Source organism: Mytilus trossulus, chromosome 14, assembly GCF_036588685.1.
Source record: "Mytilus trossulus isolate FHL-02 chromosome 14, PNRI_Mtr1.1.1.hap1, whole genome shotgun sequence".
Lineage (NCBI taxonomy): Eukaryota > Metazoa > Mollusca > Bivalvia > Mytilida > Mytilidae > Mytilus > Mytilus trossulus.
Window position 1 is genome coordinate 48,831,291 of NC_086386.1, and position 24,320 is coordinate 48,855,610.

At 31.8% G+C, this 24,320-nt stretch overlaps 1 protein-coding gene across 1 annotated transcript; it reads right to left on the bottom strand.

Annotated features, from left to right (window-relative positions):
- Positions 1-1,124: 1,124 nt before the first annotated feature.
- On the bottom strand, positions 1,125-4,205 carry LOC134697831 (protein wech-like). Its single transcript, XM_063560118.1, has 3 exons — positions 3,436-4,205; positions 2,164-2,208; positions 1,125-1,173 (listed from the first exon to the last, which is right to left on the bottom strand). Exons 1-3 carry the CDS (start codon positions 4,203-4,205, stop codon positions 1,125-1,127), a joined length of 864 nt encoding a protein of 287 aa, XP_063416188.1.
- Positions 4,206-24,320: the final 20,115 nt, after the last annotated feature.

Consider the following 24,320-nt stretch of genomic DNA (forward strand, 5'->3'; position numbering starts at 1 on the left):
CTGACTAGAATATCACTCTTTTCTGTTAGGATTTCAAAGCAATTTTCCTACTATATTCCGTGTACATTCCATACAGATTGTTTCATACAGGTGTACGCAAATATAATGACATTGGACTTTTATTCGACATTGTTTATGTAAAATTACACTGTCGTTTTAATTATAGTAAATGCATCATGCTAGTAGAACATTTAAGATGGATAGTGAAAGTCAATGTGAATATTTTGTTTCAGAAAGTGATAGCAAATTCTGGAATTTACCCGGTTACTAAAAATAGATTATTCATCAATTCTCTAGATATTTATAGATGTTTCTAGATTTAGAATTTTCTTATAATATTGGTATATAAGCTAGTGTGTTTTTATGAATAACTAGAACACACCCGTGATATCGCGGCTCCGTGATTGAATAAAATTATATAGCTATGCGTAAGCCTTATTTAATTAAGTATTGGTATTGTCATCTGATAAAGTCATGCCGATTATAAGATACACAGTTTTCTCTGCTTTCAAAATCTTTCTGTTTGAGCCCGTCGACCTGGAACCTATCAATTATTGGTAATATTAATTATTTGGCAAACAAAAGTTCCTGGAATGGAGTATGTTTTAAAGCATTGTCCTATATTAGTTTTAAATAAAGTTGAATTCTTTACGTCATGCCCGCTAACAAATTGAAAACTGTATACCTATATTTTAAGTCCAGATTTTTAGCATTCGTATTGTTATCTTAGAAAGTCTTACTGATTGAAATACTACAATAGGGAACAATTTGACAATGATTGATTCTAATAGTGTCAACCCTTTGATTATGGCCCGTGTATATAGCAAAATCCTAAATACACCGTTTGGTGGTGCGCCTGTCAGATGCGGAACGTACAGATAAGGTAATACATTGTAATAGGTAACAGATGAATATAATATTGGTATCGGTATCGGATTCGACCCGGAACTTATTAATTATTGGCAATATTAATTATGTGGGGAACACAAGGGTCTGGAGTGGTGTCATTTTTAATCTACACCATTGTCCTATATGAGCTATATCTAAAGTTGAATTCTTTGATTTGTCGTTTTTACCCGATAACGGCTGCCAAATTTGACCTCGTAATTTTAGTATTATAGATATCATTGTAAAAATAGTAGTAACATGAGTATAGGAGTATTATCAGTTGAACTAGAAAGAAAAGAAGGATTATTTAGCAGTTTATTCCAATGTGGTATCTATTGAATTTGACAAACTGTACATACTGTAAATGACTGTTAGATATTTGGTTAAAGTTATAGAAAGTGATTCCGTGTTCGTCTGATTTCGCCACAAGAACAACAGAAATGGTCGACATGAATATAATGGGCTAAGATAACTAAAACGAAAACAAATCGATAAATTAACAATAATCAACTAGCATCGAGATCCCAATCTTAGTTCGTCTTTCAATTGACAGGTGCCCAATTCTCAAAATTCCATAAAGAAAACGAATCAAAATGACAACCAAGGTCATCACATTACTTTCATTATGAAGAGTTGATGTGTTATGCTTCTTCTGATATACATGCATTATTCCCATCTGAGTCCATACCATGTAAAAGTATGTCACAATAGTTAAAATTACAGTTAAGATATCTATCCTCCTATCCAAAGATCTTAAACTACGATACCATGGTGCTAATATATACGGTTAATTGAGACATTAACAAACCGTCTCGGTTAACCCATTTGTGATGGGGCTCGCAAAACTTCTGCTGTGTATATCTTAAAACATTGTAAAAACGTTCTTGTATAACGAGCATCGCTAACTCCCCTTTTCAAGCTCATAATGACCTTTAAATGAGTACATGGATTAGCGTGAAATATATATTAATGTTTGTGTCTTTTTGGTCTTTTGTGGATAGTTGTCTCATTGGTAATCATACGACATCTTCGTTTTTATATGATAAATGTAAATGCCATGAGATGCGACAGACAGGTATCGATATCTAAATTATTAAGCTGTAATTAATCCCGATGTAGGGAAAAGAGGATAAGAATAAATTAATACATTTCAATATTATGTGTTTTACATATTTTTGTTTTTCAAATTTGCATGTCTTATTTCATAATGGACTTTGCACTTGTACTTGTTTTTTAGTTCTCGTCCAAAAGAAAACTACGTAACATCACACTTACCTGCAGTTACTGCATGTGAATATCTCTTGTTTAGGTGTTGAATCTCTACAAAAAAATTTATCTTATTTAAATACTTCTACATACAGTAACTTTCAACAATTTGACGTAACTTCTTATTTGATTACTCACTTACTGTGACTTGACTGTTAGTGTTGCTCTCCACCAATTGCAACTTATTCAAAATGTTGACCAAATTAAAATTTGTTTTAATAAACCAAATTGTTCAACTGATCAGAATATTGAACAAATTGTTCAGTCAAAATGTTTTAATTCATATAATGTCTGATTCTTATAAATATAAAATACTTTTAGAAAGAAACTCTGTATGAAAGCTTAGTTTGGACTTAGTTTCTACAGCAGTTGGTTGAAATTTCTGACCAGTTGAACAATTTGATTTTATAAAACAAATTGCAATTTGGTCAAAATTTTGAATGAGTTGCAATTGGTGGATAGCAACACTAACAGTCAAGTCACTGTAAATCAGACAATTAACTCTCATATCAATAATCTGCGCTACAATAAGACAATGTTTCAAAATGTTTATTATTAATTCTCAAAGGTATCTTATTTTGACCTATGGCTAATAAAGGGTCTGATATGAAATATGTAATGTTATAATCTATATATATATACCACATGCGCGTTTTGATCATAACATACTCACCAATAGTTCCAGTGGAATCAAAACCATTTGGACCAAATATAATTATAGAGATGAAAAACAGTACAACGCAATATATGACTTAGGAAGAAAACCTATTTTGTTTGGTCTTATTATTGTAGCAAAGATCAATCCACACAACAGCATGTACTTAATTATAAACATTTGAATTTCGATTTGTACTACAAGGGTTCTGGATCCTACTGAAATTCCTGTTTGTACTGTAAACATATATTTTTATTCCAACAGCCAACCTATAGATTTAGCTTGTTATTCCACTAATGATAATACTGATAATTCAATTCAATTTAATAACCTACATTTCCATTTTGATCACAGAAAACAGCTTGCAATTTAAGAAATTTTCATCAGATGTGTTTAACATTGCATTGAATTATCAATAGTTTAATTTAGTGAAGACCTTTTGATTGTCTGATTTACGAAAATATGATTGACAAAAAGAGGCGGAAGATGCCATTTTTATTCAATCTCTTGAAGTCGAAGAGAAACTGATAACGACATGGCAAAATAACCCGAGAAAAAAACAACGAGAAATCTAACATCAGTTTTCAAAAAACTTTATATAAATTAATAATTAAGAACAAACTTGCCTAAAAGTTAATTCGCCTATTCTTAGGTTCTCTATTTTTCCTTTAGCTAATTTTTGTTTCGCATATTTGACTGATGGCATAATAGGAACATGCATTTGTTCTATTTGATCCATTTGTGACTTAATTTGTTTGAGCTTTTGTATTATTTTCGAGGTATCTTTAATCCCCTGTGTGTCTTGATAAAACTTCTCTTGCTTCTTTGCTTTATCCAAAGTTGTTTTAATCTCATTTTCAATGGACTGTAAAATTTGAAGATTTTTGGTTTCTTTTGCTTTCACTGTTTTAACCATACTTTCAACTTTCTGATCAATCAGCTCTTTTAAGTGTCTCCCTTCTTCTCTGATAGCGTCGATGACTCCTTTAACATCAGCCTGATATTGATTTAGGCCTTTGTCAATACCTGCAATCGTTGACTGTAGGTTTTTCATCTTATTGTCGATCACCATTTTGACCTCAGCTTTAATCCCTTCAGTTGATTCCTTGATTTCTGCAAAATCATGTGATTTGTGTTTTTTAATCACACATATTTTACATATTGGTGCATCGCACTTCATGCAATAATATATGAAGTTTTCATCATGTTCTTTACAATATAGTTTAACTTCTGGGTTGCTATTTGGACCACTTAGAAATGTATGGCTTTTGCTTATCTTCGTCCGTAAATGAGATGTTTTACATCCACCACAAAACAACTGGTCACACTGTTCACAGTAGTTAAGTCCAGGTCCAGAAGCACATATCTCACACGTTTTAGAAGCAGCCTGAGCCATTTTGATTTGTTTTGTGTGCAAGTTGTTATGACAAGGTTATTTAAATCCCGGTCGTATACGGAAATAAAATAACCTTTCCGGATCATTAATGAATTTTGTTAAACGAAATGTAGAATTTTAAACTTATCCTATCACTATCAGTATTATACTACATTTCAAAGTATAATTGTAATAAATTCACACCGTTGTAAATTTAATACCTTTATTGAATATAAATGCACATTTTGACCCATATTGATTGAAGGCATACATAAATCAGGGTACATGCAAAATAAGCCGCTTATATTTCTTTATTAGGTGACAAAATTTACAATACAGCAATGTAAGACAGCTTTAAATAGTTGCTAAAAAATGTCTGTACTAGGGTCAACAGCATTAAATTTTCTGATCTATTTAACTATTTAAAAGTGTACCTGTAAAAAGGATAATAAAGTAAATTGATTCACGACCAAAACATATCAGGATATATACACTTGCTAGATATGATTAGGTGTGTGGAACAGGTAATATCGGTGGTTAACAAGTTAAGACATATACAAAGAACATTAGACATGTCGATGTATGAAACTATTCAAATGTATGTAACTGTTGAGTTATAGCGACAGTAACTATATAGGTAACATATTTTCATAGTCCCTATAACCCGAGTAGGTAAAGACAGATCAAGGTAAAAAAAATCGTAAGAGAATTGCATGAGCTATTTATAATAAAAAGGGTATTATGTAGTCGTATAGTAAATTGACATATAACGCAAACAACATTACCAACATTAGTAGTTTGAAATGAACTAACATAGCTCGGAACATAGTTCGTTCTTATGTTGTAATGTTACACCACTGTCCCAGGTTAGCGGGGGGGGGGGGGGGGGGGGGGGGGGGGGGGTTGGAATCCCGCTTACATGTTTAATCCTGCCACATTCTGTATGTATGTGCCTTAATTATATCTTCTTCATTTTTGTAGCATAAACTAAGTAGATATAGGTAAATGTGGTATGAGTGCCAATGCGACAACTCTCAATCCAATTCACAATTTATAAAAGTAAACTATAATAGGTCAAGTTATGGTCTTCAACATGGAGCCTAGACTCACATCGAACAGCAAGCTATAAAGGGCTCCAAAAACTAGCAGTGGAAAACCATTCAAATGGGAAAACCAATGGTCCAATCAATACAAAAAACTAGAAACCATAAACACTCACGAACCACATAAACAGACGTCAACCACTGAACACCAGATTGTTCACTTATTTAACTGTTTAAACTTTGAGGGTAGAGTAAGTTTGTAAAGAACATTATACAAAATACTCAGGTAGACATGGTTATGCATAAAATACTATACATCACAAAGTTAACAAAAGAAAAGGAATGAATGCGTTATCCAATATTGTAACTTTTCGAAAGGTTTGGAAAAGTATAGAGAAAGTCACTCGACACGGTTAAAAACGTTAACTTTCAACTTCTTTATCGTCGACTAGATATCCTTTGTATTATTATTAACACTGATATAGCATTTATTTATAGAAAAATATCTTTTGTATCTACATTTAGGACTTTTTTTTTTATTTTTATCGTAAAAAAATGACTTTAGATTGCATATAGGGTGCAAATTTGAAATTTTCAAACAGCTGTTAAATAACAGTGACCTTGACATATTTCAATTTCTAAATTTGAATTTTTTGTTTTCAATTCATTACAAGAAACATCTTAAGATATTTTTAAGATCTTAACTTAAATATTTTGTGGAAAACAAAATGTATTTTTAACGACTTTGGATAGTTCGTTGTTCGTTAATTTATAGGTAAATAACAAATTTCTGTTATTGGGTTTGAAAGAGTATATATAAATGATTTGTTTCGATATTTGTGTAACATTAACGTCGAACTTGGTTGAAGTTAAAGTTCTGTTAATAGCTTTCCTTTATAGAGGTAAAAATAACTGCAAACGGAGAAAAGGGTGGTTAAATAAATGAAACCAAACTTCTATAAGAAACTGTTAAAACACCCCATTTTACATACACAAATGCCTTAAGTAGCAACAATTGGCTATATATGATCACAATTATTCCAACAATATAATAAGGGAGAGGGTTATATACTACACCGATGTATTTCACAAACAATTATTACGAACAAAAAGTTGTGAGAAACCATAGGAACATTCAAAACTAATAAAGTGAATACAAGCTGACAACAGCATCGAAGAAACACGAAAAAAAAGGAAGATGTTTCATTTATTGTTTATAAAATAGTATGAACTGCTTAATTTTCAGTCGATAGCAAACAATGATTCATAAGGTAGAAACAGAAAAATAAAATCTTATATATCGTCATGGAGGAGACGTAATGAACGCATAATATCAGAACATCTGTATCTTGTTACTTTATTATTATCCTTCCCCGTTTCCTTTCACACCGAACACTTAGTCTACATGAATAGCATGTAAAATCATGCGAGTCTCTACTTCATCGGGCATACAAAATAATTCTTATAACATGAATAATCCTCTGAGAAGAATTAACACCAATGGCAGTACTAGCTAGATAAATGATTTCCTCATGTATCATTTTAACTTTAGATCTATCATGATGCTGAACAATCGATTGGCAAAGAAATCTGGTTATGGCCTACTGGTTCTCACTGACTCAAAGAACTTTTCCCAGTCACTTATTTGACGACCTTCTTTATATGACCGGTAACTCTTTTACAGACGAGCAAGAACTTGATTCAGTTTTAGAATAACTACAGTTGTGTCTGCTAGTAAAAGATTTATAATAGCAAGAATGGTGGTACAATATTTTGTAATCATGAGTACGAAGATGGTCTATGTCTGAAGCATCATGCAATTTACTAAAACATACATGCTGTTTCCGTGCCCCCATAGCGTCGATAAAGTTTTTGTTTGTGGTAATTCCTCGCACATTTTTAAATAAGCAGTTCAGAAGAAGAAACCTGACATATAACACACTTTATGCCATTGTATTTCATTCCTACTTCCTTTAAGGCTTGATGGGCATAGTTTTAACAGGACTGTGAATATTAAATAATTTCTGTAATGAACGTTGCACAAAAAATAAATACTTTTATGTTAACCTTTTGTGACTGAGTCGTTGTCTTCTTGTATATATTAACTCGTTGTTTTACTTGATATTCCCGATTTAGTACACACATTTATGATATAATTGGTTTACGGCTTTTAAAAAAATATTTCTTGACGATCCCTGCCAAGTGTTTGAATTTCATTTGAAAAATACCTAGCACGCAAAATAAGACCTTGAAAATAACGATGCACGTAAATTTAAATAAGCAGAACACGTTGAACGAGGCACCCATCTTGCACAACTGAACGTCAAATAAAAAAGTAAAAAGAGTGCACACGCTGAAATGTCTCGCCTTCTTGACTAATCATTGATATTTTGTAGAAAGTCCTAAATATAAAAAATTATTACAACTGTCACATAAACTTAACATTATCCAAGAAAACTAAACATTGACCAATGAAGCTGAAACCGGGTGGAAATGGGCACCATAAAGACTCGGTTGTAAATATGTATGGGTTCTTTATTAAAGGTTGTCTCGTATAAAGACCCTACAAAACATAATTATAACATACTATAAATACAGGTGCAAAGATAGATAACTCTGACATGTTTATGAACAAGTACATTGCACTGTTTAACATCCTAAATAAAATAATATTCTCTTTCACATTTACAATTCTGTCTCAAAGACTTAACATAAACTTGCGTCTTATATATATTAGTTTATGCATCTCATAAACTTAATGAAATATTCTGTTAATATGTAAATAATATATTCTACATGAATGCCATAAATAGTAATTAATAAACTAAGCAAAACGGCAAAACATTAAAAAATCTACATGCAGCAACTCAGCAACGCAAAGTAAGCAAAATAAGCAAATAACTAACCAAATTATAAAACAACATAATACAACTCTTTGCTTACCTCAAGTGCTAGTTTGAAGGTCACAAGACTTCATACGTGTATTGGCTACATGTACATCAAATATTAACCTGAAGATAAATATAAATTTATAACTACATTGTACTGTGTAACTGTGTTCCATGTCTATAATATGAACACATACCAAAAATAAGAAAATCTGTTCCTTTAGATATTAAAACATAATAATTAAAGGTTTAAAATGAATATTTAACTATTTAATTTACTTCTTATTTATACACAAGAAAACTCTTTCTTTCTATTTAATATCATTTCACTTCAATGCTCTATTATAATCTATTATTTAGTAATTATTTAATATTTTAATCATTTATCAATCTTAAATGATTTAAAGCATGTTATGGTTAATTAATTGTATTTATCATTCATAAAGGTCATATTCATACTGCAGATTCATTTCTCCATTCAATCCAATCAATCTCACCAAATCTTGCATACTCTGTTAAAAACTCTAGGACTATTAAAATAATGTGAGAAAAGTATATACAACTTACCTGTAAAGTAGAAATATGGATTCCCAAAAGATTCAGCAATAAGACCATTTATATAAGACAATTTGCAAACTCCAAAACTGTGAAGTATATCTGTTCAGTATGACAGTTGGAATAAGAGTGTCCAGAACAATAGAATTTTCACTCCAAAAAGAACATGTACTTTAACCTATAATGGTTTAATTTTTGAATTGTTGTTTGGATGGAGAGTTGTCTCATTGGCACTCACACCACATCTTCCTATATCTGTGTGACCAAAATCACTATCCATAAGAAATATAGCCTTAATTAAGATTCTAAATATAGAAATCAAGGTAACATAGACAAACAGGTACACTGGTCAGTTTAACAGTAATCAGACTGTACAAATTAAATACCATTCAATTTGTAACTATAATATCAATCGTATGAAAAACATTTTTATTCCATTCTTCTTCCGTTAACAACCATATACCACAACCACTGATAATAATCATACTAACAAATAACAAAAAATAGTAAAGTGCAATACCACACGACAGAGCCGAGGGCTGGTTTAATAACAACCATTAAATGATATTTATTGTATACAAATTTCGAATCAGTACGAAAAGTCATCATTTATATAGATATATATACAACTCGTCTAAACATCAACAAAATTAGATCTGTAAATTTGCTTCCGCAAATTCTTGTTCTTCCCTCGGCGGGATACGAACCTATGCTACTGAGATATCGTGACACCAAATCGCCTGCACTCTAGCCTTCCCGCTAGATATATATATATGTATTAGTATTTCAATACACACAAACATTTGTAAACAATCGATCTCTTAATGCATGATACAAACTAATATCAAATAGCATGGATGTAAAAATTAACGTGACATATCGAGTAGACCCTGTCGTGCCGAATGATTTAACCGCCAAATCACACAAACCACTTAACCTAAACGCCACCTATATGGGCAGACAATTCAGAAGAAAATAATTTCATTCTAATTCATAAAATCAACCGACTGAAATTATACATATATTTAATCAATATATCCAAATTTACATTTACAAAAATATGCTAAATTCCACTCTACAACATATCATATAAAAATAAGGTCAAGGTCAGATGGACAATGCCAGGCAGACATGTACAGCTAATAATTCTTCCATACAACAAATATAGTTGACCTGTTGCTTATAAATTAAGAAAAACAGACCAAAACACAAAAATTTAACACTGAGCAACATGAGCAATGTACCATGAAAAGGAGGTCATGGTCAAATAAAACGTGCGCAACTGACAATTAGATCATAAAATATTTTCCATACACGAAATATAGTTGACTTATTGCATATAGAATTAGAAAAAAGACCAAAACTCAAAAACTTAACTTTGACTATTGAACCATGAAAACGAGGTCAAGGTCAGATGACACCTGGTAGCTAGACATGCACACCTTACAATCATTCCATACACCAAATATAGTAGACCTATTGCATACAGTATAAGAAAAACAGACCAAAACACAAAAACTTAACTATAACCACTGAACCATGAAAATGAGGACAAGGTCAGATGACACCTGCCAGTTGAACATGTACACCTTACAATCATTCCATACACTAAATATAGTAGACCTATTGCATACAGTATAAGAAAAACAGACCAAAACAAAAAAAACTTAACTATTATAACCACTGAACCATGAAAATGAGGTCAAGGTAAGATGACACCTGCCAGTTGGACATGTACACCATACAGTCCTTCCATACACCAAATATACAAGACCTATAGCTTATAGTATCTGAGTTATGGACTTGACCACCAAAACTTAACCTTGTTCCCAGATCCAAGAAATGAGGTCGGGGTCAAGTGAAAACGGTCTGACGGGCATGAGGACCTTGCAAGGTACGCACAAACCAAATATAGTTATTATATTACTACTATTAAGAGAGAATTAAACATTATAAAAAATCTTAACTTTTTTTTCAAGTAGTCACTGAACCATGAAAATGAGGTCAAGGACATTGACGATGTGACTGACGGAAACCTCGTAACACGAGGCATCTATATACAAAGTATGAAGCATCCAGGTCTTCCACCTACTAAAATATAAAGCTTTTTATAAGAAGTGAGCTAACACCGCCGACGCCGCCGGATCACTATCCCTATGTCGAGCTTTCTGCAACTAAAGTCGCAGGCTCGACAAAAAACACGTTGAACGTGAAATAAAAAACGGCGACCACGTTGCACGAAAATAACGCTTTACAAACCTCGTGAATGTGTGTCATATTCCGGGTCTGAAACGTGTTCGAAGTATTTGATTTGTATATTACAATTATAACAAAACTATTAATTCAAAAAAACAATAAAAGTTGTACAAACCAACAAAAAAAATTCTAAAACAAAACAACGATTTTCAAACTTACATGAATATTCAAAACATACAACTCGACCATACAATTGGCAAATAAGAGAAATGAATTAAGTGACAATTGTCCTAGTTAATGAACTGATAGTGTAAGCTACAAAATGATTAACGGCACGACTAAAGGCGTGTTTGAATCACGACAGAATTATCACATTTTTTTTGTTTTAAATTGCTATTTTCTACTCACCGATTAACATTACACAAAAGATATTTGGCACACATATGAACCATGTCTTATTGGTGTAATCAGAGAAAAAAAATCCCGTGAAAGTAACAAGCAATACATGTTCTTTCGTTCAAAATGTGGTAAATTTCAGCGAAAAAATAGTCTTTCTAAAATTATAAATACTTATACTTAAATTATAGAAATCTTTTCAGCTTTCGTTTTTATGATAAATTTAGTTTTTCAGCTAAATGATAAGGATTATTTGAACAAACAACACAGAAAGCAATAATTTTATTTTCGTGTTGAAGATGGCTTGTATGAGGAGGTATTTTCGGGTACCGTAAGAAACCACAACATTTTTAAAAACTTGATCACGGTAGTTTACGACGACATTCATGATTGGAAATTTTAATGAATTTCCAATCGTTTGCATATAACTATAGCCGTGTGTTAGACGTCTTTTTTCGATACTGGGCATCCTATTATAAGTCGAATTGACTAAGACATGTGCGGTCGTTGATATAAAACAGAATTATAAAACTGAATGGATACATGAATATAAATACATGATCACATGTTACAGAAATCTTTTACCTCCGTGACAAATACGTTATTGTCACCATAGACTAAGCCCTTAACACATAGGATGTTCTTTATAGTGAAAAATCACTTTATTTCTAAAAATAAAAAATCCTTCCAATTGACATTAATAATATGCTAAATTAATATCTAGATTGAAAGCGTATTAGTTACGTTTGGTCGTAAAGAAGGTTTTTTTTCAACAATCTATCGAATGCAATGTCTGTTTCTCAGATGGCAACGGACATGTTCAAATTGTCGTGTCTAAAATATTATCCACGTTAACCCCATGCAATGTGAAATTCTGAATCATACTTGTCACCAATATTGTAATTACATAAACAACACAGTGTGTACCACACGTTGAACAGGATCATTTTGCTCTCACTTTTGAATCACCTGAGATCCCTCCTAGTTTTTGTCAGGGTTTGAGTTTCTTGGTGTTTTAGATTGCTATGCTACATTTTTTGTACTGACATCTTTCCATTTAAGGTGGTACCCAACACATGCACTAAAATTAATTTGGCTCGTTTAATTTTCATAAAATTTTATCGAAGTACTTACTTTGACCCTTTAACAAAAATATGAAAATTTCAAAAATTTTGAACCAACCGTTTGGTCAGAAAAATTACACTGGTTATATAGCAGTTTGACAAACACCAATTTTGATCATTGAGAAGCTTGATATTCCTTTAATTTACAACACAACATAATTAAAACGTTTAGCTGACTTTACAGAGTTATCTCCCTGTAGTGTTAGGTACCACATTAAGCCATGCTATAGGACACTATTTATAGCGACAACTATGATTAACTTTAATAGGAAATCAATCAAACCTAGAAAAAATTAATATAATGGAATTTGAAGCGTCTGTCATACATATGAGATTAGCTAACTTTAAAACCAGGATTTTATCCACCATTTTCTGCATAAGAAAATGCCTTTACCACCATATGACAGTTGTTATCCACTTGTTTGATGTGTTTGAGTTTTTGTTTGTTTGGCGTTTGATCAGAACTTTCCTTTATGAATTTTACTGAGATTTAAGTAAATTTCCTCTTTTTTCTAACTAAAAAAGTATAACAAACAAAAATACACTTAGTCAATGATGCCGCTTCTCGAATAAATTTGTATGAATCATAAAAAAGATAATAAGACATTTTCTAAAATTATCAGATGTTTGTTCTAATACACCAAGAAGACAACCAAAAACTAAAATAAGCGAACTGCATCTTGAGGGTAATGCTCATAGAGAAATCCAAGTTCTCGAACAGTTGATATATGGCAAAGAACCAAATTTGAGCGTTTAAAATTATATATATATCGACTTCAATGGGCTTTTTAGACAACAGGTTGTTGTTACATAGTTGTATCTCTATTTTGATCCATTTTCTCTGATGGCTACTGAAATATAATTTATCAAAGAACATAAAATATTATGTTAACTTTGTTTTGGTATATTTATTAAATTTTGGACAAATTAACGTACTTGCTCTTACATGTTTCCCAATGTAAAATTGAAAAATCGCCTGAAAGAAATAATTCACAATGCCTTTCAACATAAAAGTTATAGCATACGCGATAAATTTATTACTTTGGGATATCATAAGGCATAATTCGTTAATAGTGACAAACAAAAGGTAACACATGCTACACAGAAGAACAAGTGATCAGTATGCTTGAGTTTCTTATCGGCAACATATTTGTTGAGTTAGGAGGGTGTAAACTTTTCCAACAAATTGTCGGCATTTCTATTGGAACACACTTGTCAAAAACAAAAGGATCAAAGAAGCCATATTGTTTAATTTCACTTGAATGTAAATTGATGATGTTCTTTCCATAAACAATCCGATCTATTCTGATTGGGTTCCATTAATATATCCCCCAGAAACAAGGTCTTTAAAGTTTTAGTCGATTTTAGTCTCTGATGCATGATTTTTTACTATTAATTGGTTTTGGCTTTTAACTAGCTGTCAGTAACTGCGAGTACTCTCAAATCGTATTTTCTTGTTAATTCGACCTGTTGATACTGTTTATAATGCTTTTTTGTCATTTTTTATTTATATGGATCTTGTCTGTATACCAGCTTTGATTATTTGTAATATCTTCAATTTTTCACTTATTCTTACAACATTTGTATAAACTTCAAGATTATAAAAAACCGGTTTTTTTCTAAAGTGAAAATTGATTGGTTAAATATTTCTCAGTGTGTTTGAATTTGTTTGTTAGCCTTTTGGTCATGAATGTTTGTCTCTAATATTTAATTAACTGTGCATTTGTATTCAGATATCGCAGATCAAATTTGTTCGTTCATTGTGTAATCATACGTTTTTTTATTGAGTTAAGTCTGCCAATTATATTTTTAAAAGATATTTTATCGTATGTTTTTCTATGTTGTGATGTTATGCTATTGTTTCAGAAAAAGGGAGAAGGTTTGGGCCCATTAAAACGTTTAATCCCGCTGCAAATGTTTGCACCTGTCCTAAGTCAGGAATCTGATGTACAGTAGTTGTCGTTTGTTTGTGTAATATATACGTGTTTCTCGTTTCTCGTTTTGTTTATATAGATTAGACCGTTGGTTTTCCTGTTTGAATGGTTTTACACTAGTAATTTTGGGGCCCTTTATAGCTTGTTGTTCGGTGTGAGCAAAGGCTCCGTGTTGAAGGCCGTACCTTAACCTATAATGGTTTAATTTTTAAATTGTTATTTGGATGGAGAGTTGTCTCATTGGCACTCACACCACATCTTCCTATATCTACTTTGTATCTTCCGATGATTTTTTTTAAAAGGACGAGTCGTTCTTTTGACATACCCCTGGTTCATCAACTTTCTGTTCAGACACTGGTGACGTTTTATAAAGTATAATAGGCAATAGCTGCAAGCTCTTGAATACTGAATAAGTTGGAAAATGTAATCCCATATGCAGGGGAAGTTGGTATATTGCTACTAAGAGGGAAGGGGGGGGGGGGGGGTGATAATTTCAGAATTAAATCGTCTCGTTTGTCATATATTCTGGCACTTTGATGACTGTGTGTTTCAAATCCGAGGTTAAATTCTGAAAGTGAGGCGGAAGAAGTTTATTTCTAGTTCTGAAGGATATGTTAATCTCGAACCAATCAGAAAAGCTTGGATTATCAATTGAAAGAACATAATCCATATATCTGAATGCGAATTAAATAACCTGGCTTCTTTGATCTACTTGTTTTTTGCAAGTGCCCAACAAGAACACCCGTTTCGTATGAGGTCGACAAAGAAAGGTGCATAGTCCATTCCCATAGGTATGCCGAAAATAAATGTCGAAAAATTTCTATATGGTGAAGTTGAAATCACCTCTATGTAAATTTGACGGATGCCATCACAAGTGGTTGACCGTTTCACAAATGATATTGGAAATGTTCCTTACCTCGTAAATACAATTCCCTTCCCTTCCATAAATATAACCTACCGAATTAAGACTATTTAACGGATTTGTTATCTCATAAGCGACAAGACTGGTGCCATATGTGGAGCAGGATCGGCGTACCCTTCCAGAGCACCTGAGATCATCCCTAGTTTTTGGTGGGATTTGTGTTGTTTATTCTTCAGTTTTCTTTGTTGTGTCATGTGTACTTTTGTTTGTCTGTTTGTCCTTTTCATTTTTAGCCATTGCGTTGTCAGTTTATTTTCGATTTATGAGTTTGACTGTCCCTCTGTTATCTCTAAATTCAACAAATATGTTGTCAATAAGAAACTCTAGCATACTGGTCACTTGTTTCTCTGTCTAGCCTGTTTATCTTTTGTTCACTCTTAACAAAATACGCGAATAATATAGCAATATGTAAATCACTATTCACAACAAACTTATTCACATGTTGAGATAAAGGTATGTATGTATGTATGTATGTATGTATGTATGTATGTATGTATGTATGTATGTATGTATGTATGTATGTATGTATGTATGTATGTATGTATGTATGTATGTATGTATTTGTACGATTCGCTCGTGTTTGTAACAATGTTTTAGATTTTAACGAGAGAAATTTATGTATTACTAAAAAATTATTACACCAGGGTTTTCGATATCACAAACTAGTCAAAACTTTTACTAAATTTTATCATCGGTATAAAGACATCATTCGTAAATATAGCTCAACATGCAGACTTTTTATACGTTCAAGTATTTCACATCCAATTTTTTATGGAAATATTCTTTATAAAGCACAAAGGTGTCAGTATTCACCTCAGAAACTTACAAAACCTTTAAATAGACTGATTAAGAAGGGATATAATTACGATACTGTTGTCAAGTCATTAAAGATTGCATATTTTGGCGTTAATATTGAGTCACTGATAAGGTCTTTGCGTCGGAACTAAAGACATTTATTCTAAAAACAGTTGTTGGCATGACACGGGTTATGTTCTTCTCATATATGTTATGATGGTATAATACTAAACCCCTAACGGGAAGAATTGTGCCTGAGGTTCATATGATGAAATCATAATCTTTCAGTCAGTTTAATTGAAGTCTGGAGCTGGCATGTCAGTTAACTGCTAGTAGTCTGTTGTTATTTATGTATTATTGTCTTTTTGTTTATTTTCTTTGGTTACATCTTCTGACATCAGACTCGGACTTCTCTTGAACTGAATTTTAATGTGCGTATTGTTATGCGTTTATTTTTCTACATTGGTTAGAGGTATAGGGGGAGGGTTGAGATCTCACAAACATGTTTAACCCCGCCGCATTTTTGCGCCTGTCCCAAGTCAGGAGCCTCTGGCCTTTGTTAGTCTTGTATTATTTTTATATTAGTTTCTTGTGTACAATTTGGAAATTAGTATGGCGTTCATTATCACTGAACTAGTATATATTTGTTTAGGGGCCAGCTGAAGGCCGCCTCCGGGTGCGTGAATTTCTCGCTACATTGAAGACCTGTTGGTGATGACCTTCTGCTGTTGTTTTTTATTTTGGTCGGGTTGTTGTCTCTTTGACACATTCCCCATTTCCATTCTCAATTTTATGTATGTACTGTAGATTCCCCCGATATCCGAAGAACCCCTCGAGAGCTGCGAGGGTACAGTGGAATCCATGTACACTCCCTATCGGAATTAATGGAGATGTGTCTCTAACGTATTTACAATGTTTAATATTAACAAGGACAATCCCCACTCCATCAACAAGGAGTGTTAGGACACCGGGCAGGGTCTGTTATTTTGGTGGAGGAAGCCGAAGTACTCGGAGAAAACCACCGGGCTGCTCGGCGGGAACAGACAAACCGAAGAGATATCAGCAGATTGATCTCCAGGTCAAAGTCGGGAGCAACTTAGACCAACCGAGGCCCCCATAGTACCCATGCTAGTTTAAACTTCGGTCTGGGTACCAGAGATGTGTGTGAGAGGTGAAAATCACCCTTCTTGTGTACTGACATTTATAGCATCCCGAGTGAGGATCGAACTCGGGACCTTCAGCACTGTAGCCATCGGTCTTAACCACTAGACCACGAACTCACATTCAGAAGTATGATTTAGTTACCTTTCTTTTGTAAATACGAATGGCAATGTGATTCGATGAGGACTAAGTTCACGGAATTTGCATACTAATGAAGGATATTATAGATGATGATTTCTCAAATAGTTCTTGCGATATTTCACATGATTGAGCACTATCTCTGTGAAATTTGAACTTATTTTACTGTTCTTGTTGTTCCAAACAGTATTAGTGTGTCACTGTAAGCAATTAGGTCCTGCAAACAGTCTGCAAGGTCGTTTGTACATGTGCACGACAGTACTTTTATTTATGTTTGATTATTCCTATACAAAAAGTTTTTTCTTTTATTAAATGCTTTGTTAAAATTTTTTTAGCAGTTTTTCTAGGATAATTGCAGAAAAGAAGTTTAAATTGTTCATCTTTAGAAAGGTCTTCAAAAGAGTGTTCTATATCCAATATAAGTTGATTTCTTAAATCTCGGTAAAAGACACAGTCAATCAGGCGTTCATTTTCAACATCACTTGAGTCACACATTTTGCAAATGCGGTCAGCTTCTGCTTCTCGGACGAACCGTCCAGTTTCGTTCCTTAAAGGAAGTATGCCGCATCTAAATTGTGCCAGTATAGAACGTTCAGAACGAGAGAGGTTCAGTCCAACATATGTTTCACATTTATATTTTGATTTGAATGTTTTATATGTCCGCAATTTCGGAAAGTTTGCAATAGAGTTTTCCCATTCAGTGGAACACAACATGAAAAGGTTTTACAAGAGAAATATCGCAAGTTTGTTTTTGATGAAAATAATCTTCCAAGTCAATGTGTGACAAAATAAGTTTAATATCTGATGACCAATTGTTATCAAAGGTACCAGGATTATAATTTAGTATGCCAGAAGCGCATTATGTCTACATAATAATCATCAGTGACGCTCATAATGAAATATGTATAAAGTAGTGTTGTCAAATCGTACACGTTTGCCTAACCGGTTACTCGGATAATCGTTCGACCGATTAACCGGTTAACCGGTAGTTTAGTTGGTGTTTGAGAGCCTTATCAATAGAATCCTCCACATAGCTATAAGATGTGGTATGAGTGTCATTTGAAAGCCTTTCATCCGAGACATAAATACGCTTTTGGAATTGAAGTTTTTCCTTTAGCATTATAAGACTTGTCCGTGAGGATTCCTGGCGTAGTTTGACTTTTAATAACTAATACACCGTATCAACTATAGCGTTTGTACCAACTTCAGATTGAAAACAAATCTTAATCTCGTAAAATTGAATATGTTATATGTCTGAAACCAATTATTCTTTCCTTTTCTCTTGTTGGTTCTGAAAATAATGCGGTGTGTTTCAATTTGAAATGATTAATTATAAAAAAGAGAAGATGTGGTATGATTGCCAATAAGACAATTCTCCACTAGAGACCAAAATGACACAGAAATTAACAACTATAGGTCATGGTACGACCTGTTTCTTTACTGTGTTTGCTTTTTTCGTAAAGCGTGTTCCTCGTTCTAACACGTACAAACATGTATATATTGAGTACATTCACATTGGTTTGCATTTCACATGTTTTTTAATTTAAAGTAAGACTAACCCTTGCACTACGGAGTTTGCACATTTAGATGTAGGTTTACACAATGTTAGATCAAAAACGAAATAATGAAGTAATTAGTAAAATTTAATCTCATTACTGATTTAAACTTACTGATAAAAAAACATGTATACTAAGTATGTTTCTTTAAGATCCTGCCCCGAAGTCTAATCAATTTGATTATTTTAGGATGAACAAAAGCAATCAATTTAATTGACAATTGATCTGTCAAATTAATTAACACGGCGACCATTTTTTTGATTTCAATACAGATTTATATCAAATCTATCAAAATTGAAAAAGGTCCAGTTAACCGGTTAGCGTTTTTGGTATTCGGTATTCGGTCGTTCGACCGATTAACCGGTTAACCGGTTAACCGTTGACAACACTAGTATAAAGCCAAACAAGTACAAAGTTGAAGCATTTTGATCCGACTTTTCTAATTATTGTTTTATTTATTAACATAAAGCAAATTATTAAACAGCTGCCTGGTGTTGGATTTTCTGGCTGCGTTGTGAAACAAATTGGTGTGGTTGTTATCTCTTTGACATATTCCCAATTTCTTTTCTTATTTCTATTGATGCAATTCAAGAAAAGCCATTGAATTTTTCTTGTTATGTCTTTTTTTTATTTACATGAAAGCTAATAATTATTATGAGGAAGATCTGAAATTTAATCCCATATGCAGGTGAAGTTGGTATATTTCTTTCCTTATTTCTATTGATACAATTCAAGAAAAGCCATTGAATTTTTCTTGTTATGTCTTTTTTTTTATTTACATGAAAGCTAATAATTATTATGAGGAAGATCTGAATTTATAGAAACCTAGAAAACTGTGAAACATGGATGGTTGGACTGACAAGGTTGAAACAGTATACCCTCCTCCTTCCATATCAATTGGAAAATCACCTGTGTTGCTATAAAGTAGCACCCTAATCACACTACATTGGCGGATCAAGGGGGAGTGGTGTTCCAGCGGTTGGAACCCCCCTTTTTTTGGCCGATCAATGCATTTGAATGAGAGCATATAGCTGGAACTCCCCCTTTTTAAAATGGCTGGATCCATCCCTGCACTAGGTTATTTGTCATATGCAGACAAATCAATTGTAAAAGACAGCAAGAGAGACGCTGATTTTCAAAACACAGAATACCTAAAGTTGCCATCATGTAAAATTGGCACTGAATGAATGCGGTTGGTAGTAAAAAAACTTTCAACCAAAAACATGGTGTTTATTTTTGCTGACAGCGACTATATGCACAATTTAATTTTCTTAACTAAGACTTGATAACATAGAAGAATGTTCTTTCATTTATTATCTAATAAAAAAACATGTAGAGTGTACAAGCACAACAATTGTTGTAAAACAAATGATGAATGATGATCCAGAATACTATAACCTTTGTCTTAAAAATCACAATAAAATCATATATATTTACTATCTCCAAACTTGCATCAAATGCCTGTGCCCTTTTCAAGGTACACAATTTACAAACATACTTGATTTGATGGTGGAAAATGGTATATTAAAGCAAGTTTAATTTTTGACTATTTTTATAACATGGAGTCTTTTGACAATATACTTGAACAATTCAAAAGCAATCATAAACATGACAATGGTTTTGATATAACAATACATATCTGAGAAAATCTTTATAAAAACTTATCCATAAAATTATTGAGTAGTAATACAATATTATACGCTTGGTATTGCTAATGGTTGACAAATTTACAAAATATGAAAATTATCCTTGTCTAATAACAAGAAACTATATCCATGTTTAAAACAACAGGAGTTCATCTTAATACTATCTTAATATAAACAAGTTAACATTATTGACTACATTAGTTTAATGTAAACTAGGTGCATCGCAGGGCACAGCTTTATATGACCCCAGTGGTTGAACCCTGAACAGTTGGGGCAAATTTGGTCACAATATTCAAGCTTGATTCTGTCTGAATTTGGATTGTGATCCAATTTTTGACATAATATAGGTTTTGGCACAAAATTAATGTGGTCAAAGATCGAACAAATCTAATGCACAATAAATTTGAAAAATTTTGAAATAAAAGAAAGCCCTTCAAAAAATGTTAAACAAAAAATCCCCCCCCCCCCGCCCCAACTTTGAAGATCTATTCACTTAAACTAAAGTTATTATTCGGACAACGACGACAACATCATACCATTATACAAAATTTTTTGGGGTTGTATAAAAATATGAATATCCTGATTGTTACTTCTGTGAATAAGAAAATAGAAACATCAATGAAAAAAACATTTGCATTAGGAGATGGGTAATTGTTCAAACTGGGTTATCTACCTTTTATCAGAAAAAATAACTCTTGAGAACATCTCATCATTGTAAATGCATTATCAAATGTCTGATAGATTCAGAAATATAGTAAAGTAAAGTAAAACTAATGCCACACCTCTAGATGTCTATATTTGGTGATTTTCAAATCATGCAATCTTGTTCCAGTAATGGTTTACAGATTTCATGCAAAAAAGGACTTCTCTATCTAGAGATTTCAAATTTCAAATTATTCTGACATGATTTGAATGCTTCATTTATTACTTGTTTGTTTCAGACTGACCATGTAGTTTCTTACAAACAACTATTGAGATCATGAGGGCATGTATACAACATTTTAAAAGAGTGCATCCACTCATTATTTCCAAACCTTCATATTAGTAATGAAGGTTGTTAAACAACCCTGTAGTAGTATGGAAAAGGTATTGGAAATCTTAAACAGAAGAATTATCTAAACAGACAAAATATTAGTCGTTTTAACTTAGTGGTAAGAATAAGAAAACAGCAAAAGAATTAACAATGTGGTTGACAATAAGCAAAGTAATAGCTGGTAATAAAGTGGCAAGATGAAATGTTTTCAGACATAAAACCTCTAACAAATTCAATAACACTAGTTTACATAAGACAAACACATGATGATGTTGTAATACACTTATAGAACAACAATCTTTAAAATGTTTGACGCCAAACTAATGGCAACTAATTATCAGACACATAGAAAAAAAATTTAAAAGGTTTTTCATGATCAACTATACAAGGTCTGACTGTGGTTTCAAAGGACAAATTTCTTCTTTGTCTGCTACATTAAAATATATTTAATTCTGTTTATTATGACCTTAAAAGTATTTAGTTATATATAAGTAGACCATGTATCTTAAATTCAGAATGAAAGTGTGAATGCATTAAAACAACTAACATTGTCTTAAAGTATTTGTGATTTGATTTTAAATATTATTTTTTAATTCTATCAGTAATCTTTTAATTTGTTAATGGTAATAAACTCTTAATTGGTTTTAAAACAGAATAAATGTGCATTCTAGGTATTCCATAAATAATATATATAAAATTAAGCCATAAACATAAATAATATATATAAAATGCAATATAAAAAGCACCATTACTATTACTACTTGACTGACTAGCTATGTAAAATATGTACAATCTGATTAAAATGCCGGTCTAATGTCCAAGCTTTGCTAACAAGGAACTTGACAACACTCAGTTCTACTTTCTGTTTTAAAGAATTTTCAAGATCCTCTGGTTTTTTCCAATAAATAAATACACATCATTAATTTGAAGGCTGCAATTTCATTGGCTGATGTAATAATAACAAGAACAGAAAGTAAAATGGAGTGTGGTCAGATCTTTGTAAGCAAAGCTTTGAAACAGGATCTTAGACAAGAATTTAATCAGATTGATTTATAATGGCAAGCACAAAGCAAACAATTAAGTTTAAATCCTGACACAGACTGTGAGACACAATAATTGTAAAAAAAGTTTAAAACTTATAACTGGGTTTATAATATTAAACAGTTTTCATTAAATAAAATTGCAATAGTGAAGTTATTTAAAAATTGCTTATACAAATAGTACTCCATACTAAATGTAATAGATTTTCAATTTAAAACAAATATCAATTTAGACATTTCTTTAAAAAAAATATGCAAGGTCATAACATTACAACAACGTTATGCCAACTATGCATCAAATAGATATTTACAATTTGTCAGAACTCTTGAATGATTAGATGAAAAAATATAAATTATTCTTCTTTAGATTATTTGACATCTATTCAAAATACATTCACATATTAGTAAAGCAGCTGTAGTAAAGTAATTGTATATTCAAATTTCTCATGTATACTAAAATAAAAGTTTGTAAAATTACCTCCATATTATAGAATCAATACTAGCATACAAGGACATTTTCTTTGTGACATCACCAGTATAAACCCCTAACCATGCTAATTGTAAAACTATATGAAAGAATCAATAGCTAACAAATCATTTTTCATCAAACACCCACGGCATATGTTAGTTTATTCAAAAACAATTTTGATATTTGTCTCCCTGCAGGCCTTAGAAAAACTAAGCAATGAAGTGATATTTCTCCTAAAACAGGTTGTGATTTTATACTAATTTACTTTATCATTGTATTGACTAACAATAACAAACTTAAAAGTCTTTCAAAATCTACCAAAAATACCTATTATAATTTTCTATGCAGGACACCAGTTTTATTTGCAACAGACTCTACCAAAAAAAAATTTAAAAAAGCCAAATAATTTTTGAAATACTTAAGCAATCAGCCACCAAGGCCTGAATTACTTTTAAAAACATAAATATAAATAAATTAAAATCAAGATATAATAGCACTATTAGACACAGCTTATCAAAAAGATAACATTCTTTAAAGAAAATAGGTAAAGGGAGACAATTCTGCTGAAATTCTCAAGGGGAAACAACTCTATTTAAGCTGTGACAGAACATCATATTTAACAATATCTTCATGATCTTAGGTTAATGTACTAAAATTAATAATGACAAGACAATTGCTACACAAATGTTCAAAGTTTAATTTATAAATACAGATTCTATTTGCTAAATTTTGCTAAATTTTTTTTTCCCAGGAAAAAAATATATTCTTTTTTCGCTTATTAAAACAGTTTTAACTATTCTCGAAAAGAATTAATCTGTACTATACATTATATATAAATGTCTATAAAGAAAAATGTTGAACAAATACTGATATTTTTCGGTTGAAATAAATTTCATTTTGATTTTTTGCATAGAATTTAGAAATTGGTTTTTGTGTAAATAGGGTTGAGTCAAACTACAAAAAGATTGATTTTTATTTTCATCTTATCAACTTTTTACAGTTGGAAAAAGACTGAAATAATTTACAAATAATAAAAATCTAAAACAAACCATATGTAAATTATTTACCAATACAATACTTGGGGTTTTGTTTCCTAATTACATGATTAATGTGGTACAACTTTGCACTTGCCCAGTAAATATCATTTCTTCATTTGGAATGTAACATGATTTTTTACCTAAAAAATATTCAAATGGTAAAAGAAACTTTCTACATCTACCCATGGATGGGAATAGTTTAA

Excerpts from the sequence above, each read along its gene's own strand:
- LOC134697831 (XM_063560118.1), bottom strand. The coding sequence starts at position 4,205 with ATGGCTCAGGCTGCTTCTAAAACGTGTGAGATATGTGCTTCTGGACCT. Across the intron at positions 2,209-3,435 it reads ATAGGCGAATTAACTTTTAG|AGATTCAACACCTAAACAAG; the intron begins GCAAGTTTGTTC and ends ATTTTTTTGTAG. Across the intron at positions 1,174-2,163 it reads TTCACATGCAGTAACTGCAG|TTCAACTGATAATACTCCTA; the intron begins GTAAGTGTGATG and ends TTTTCTTTCTAG.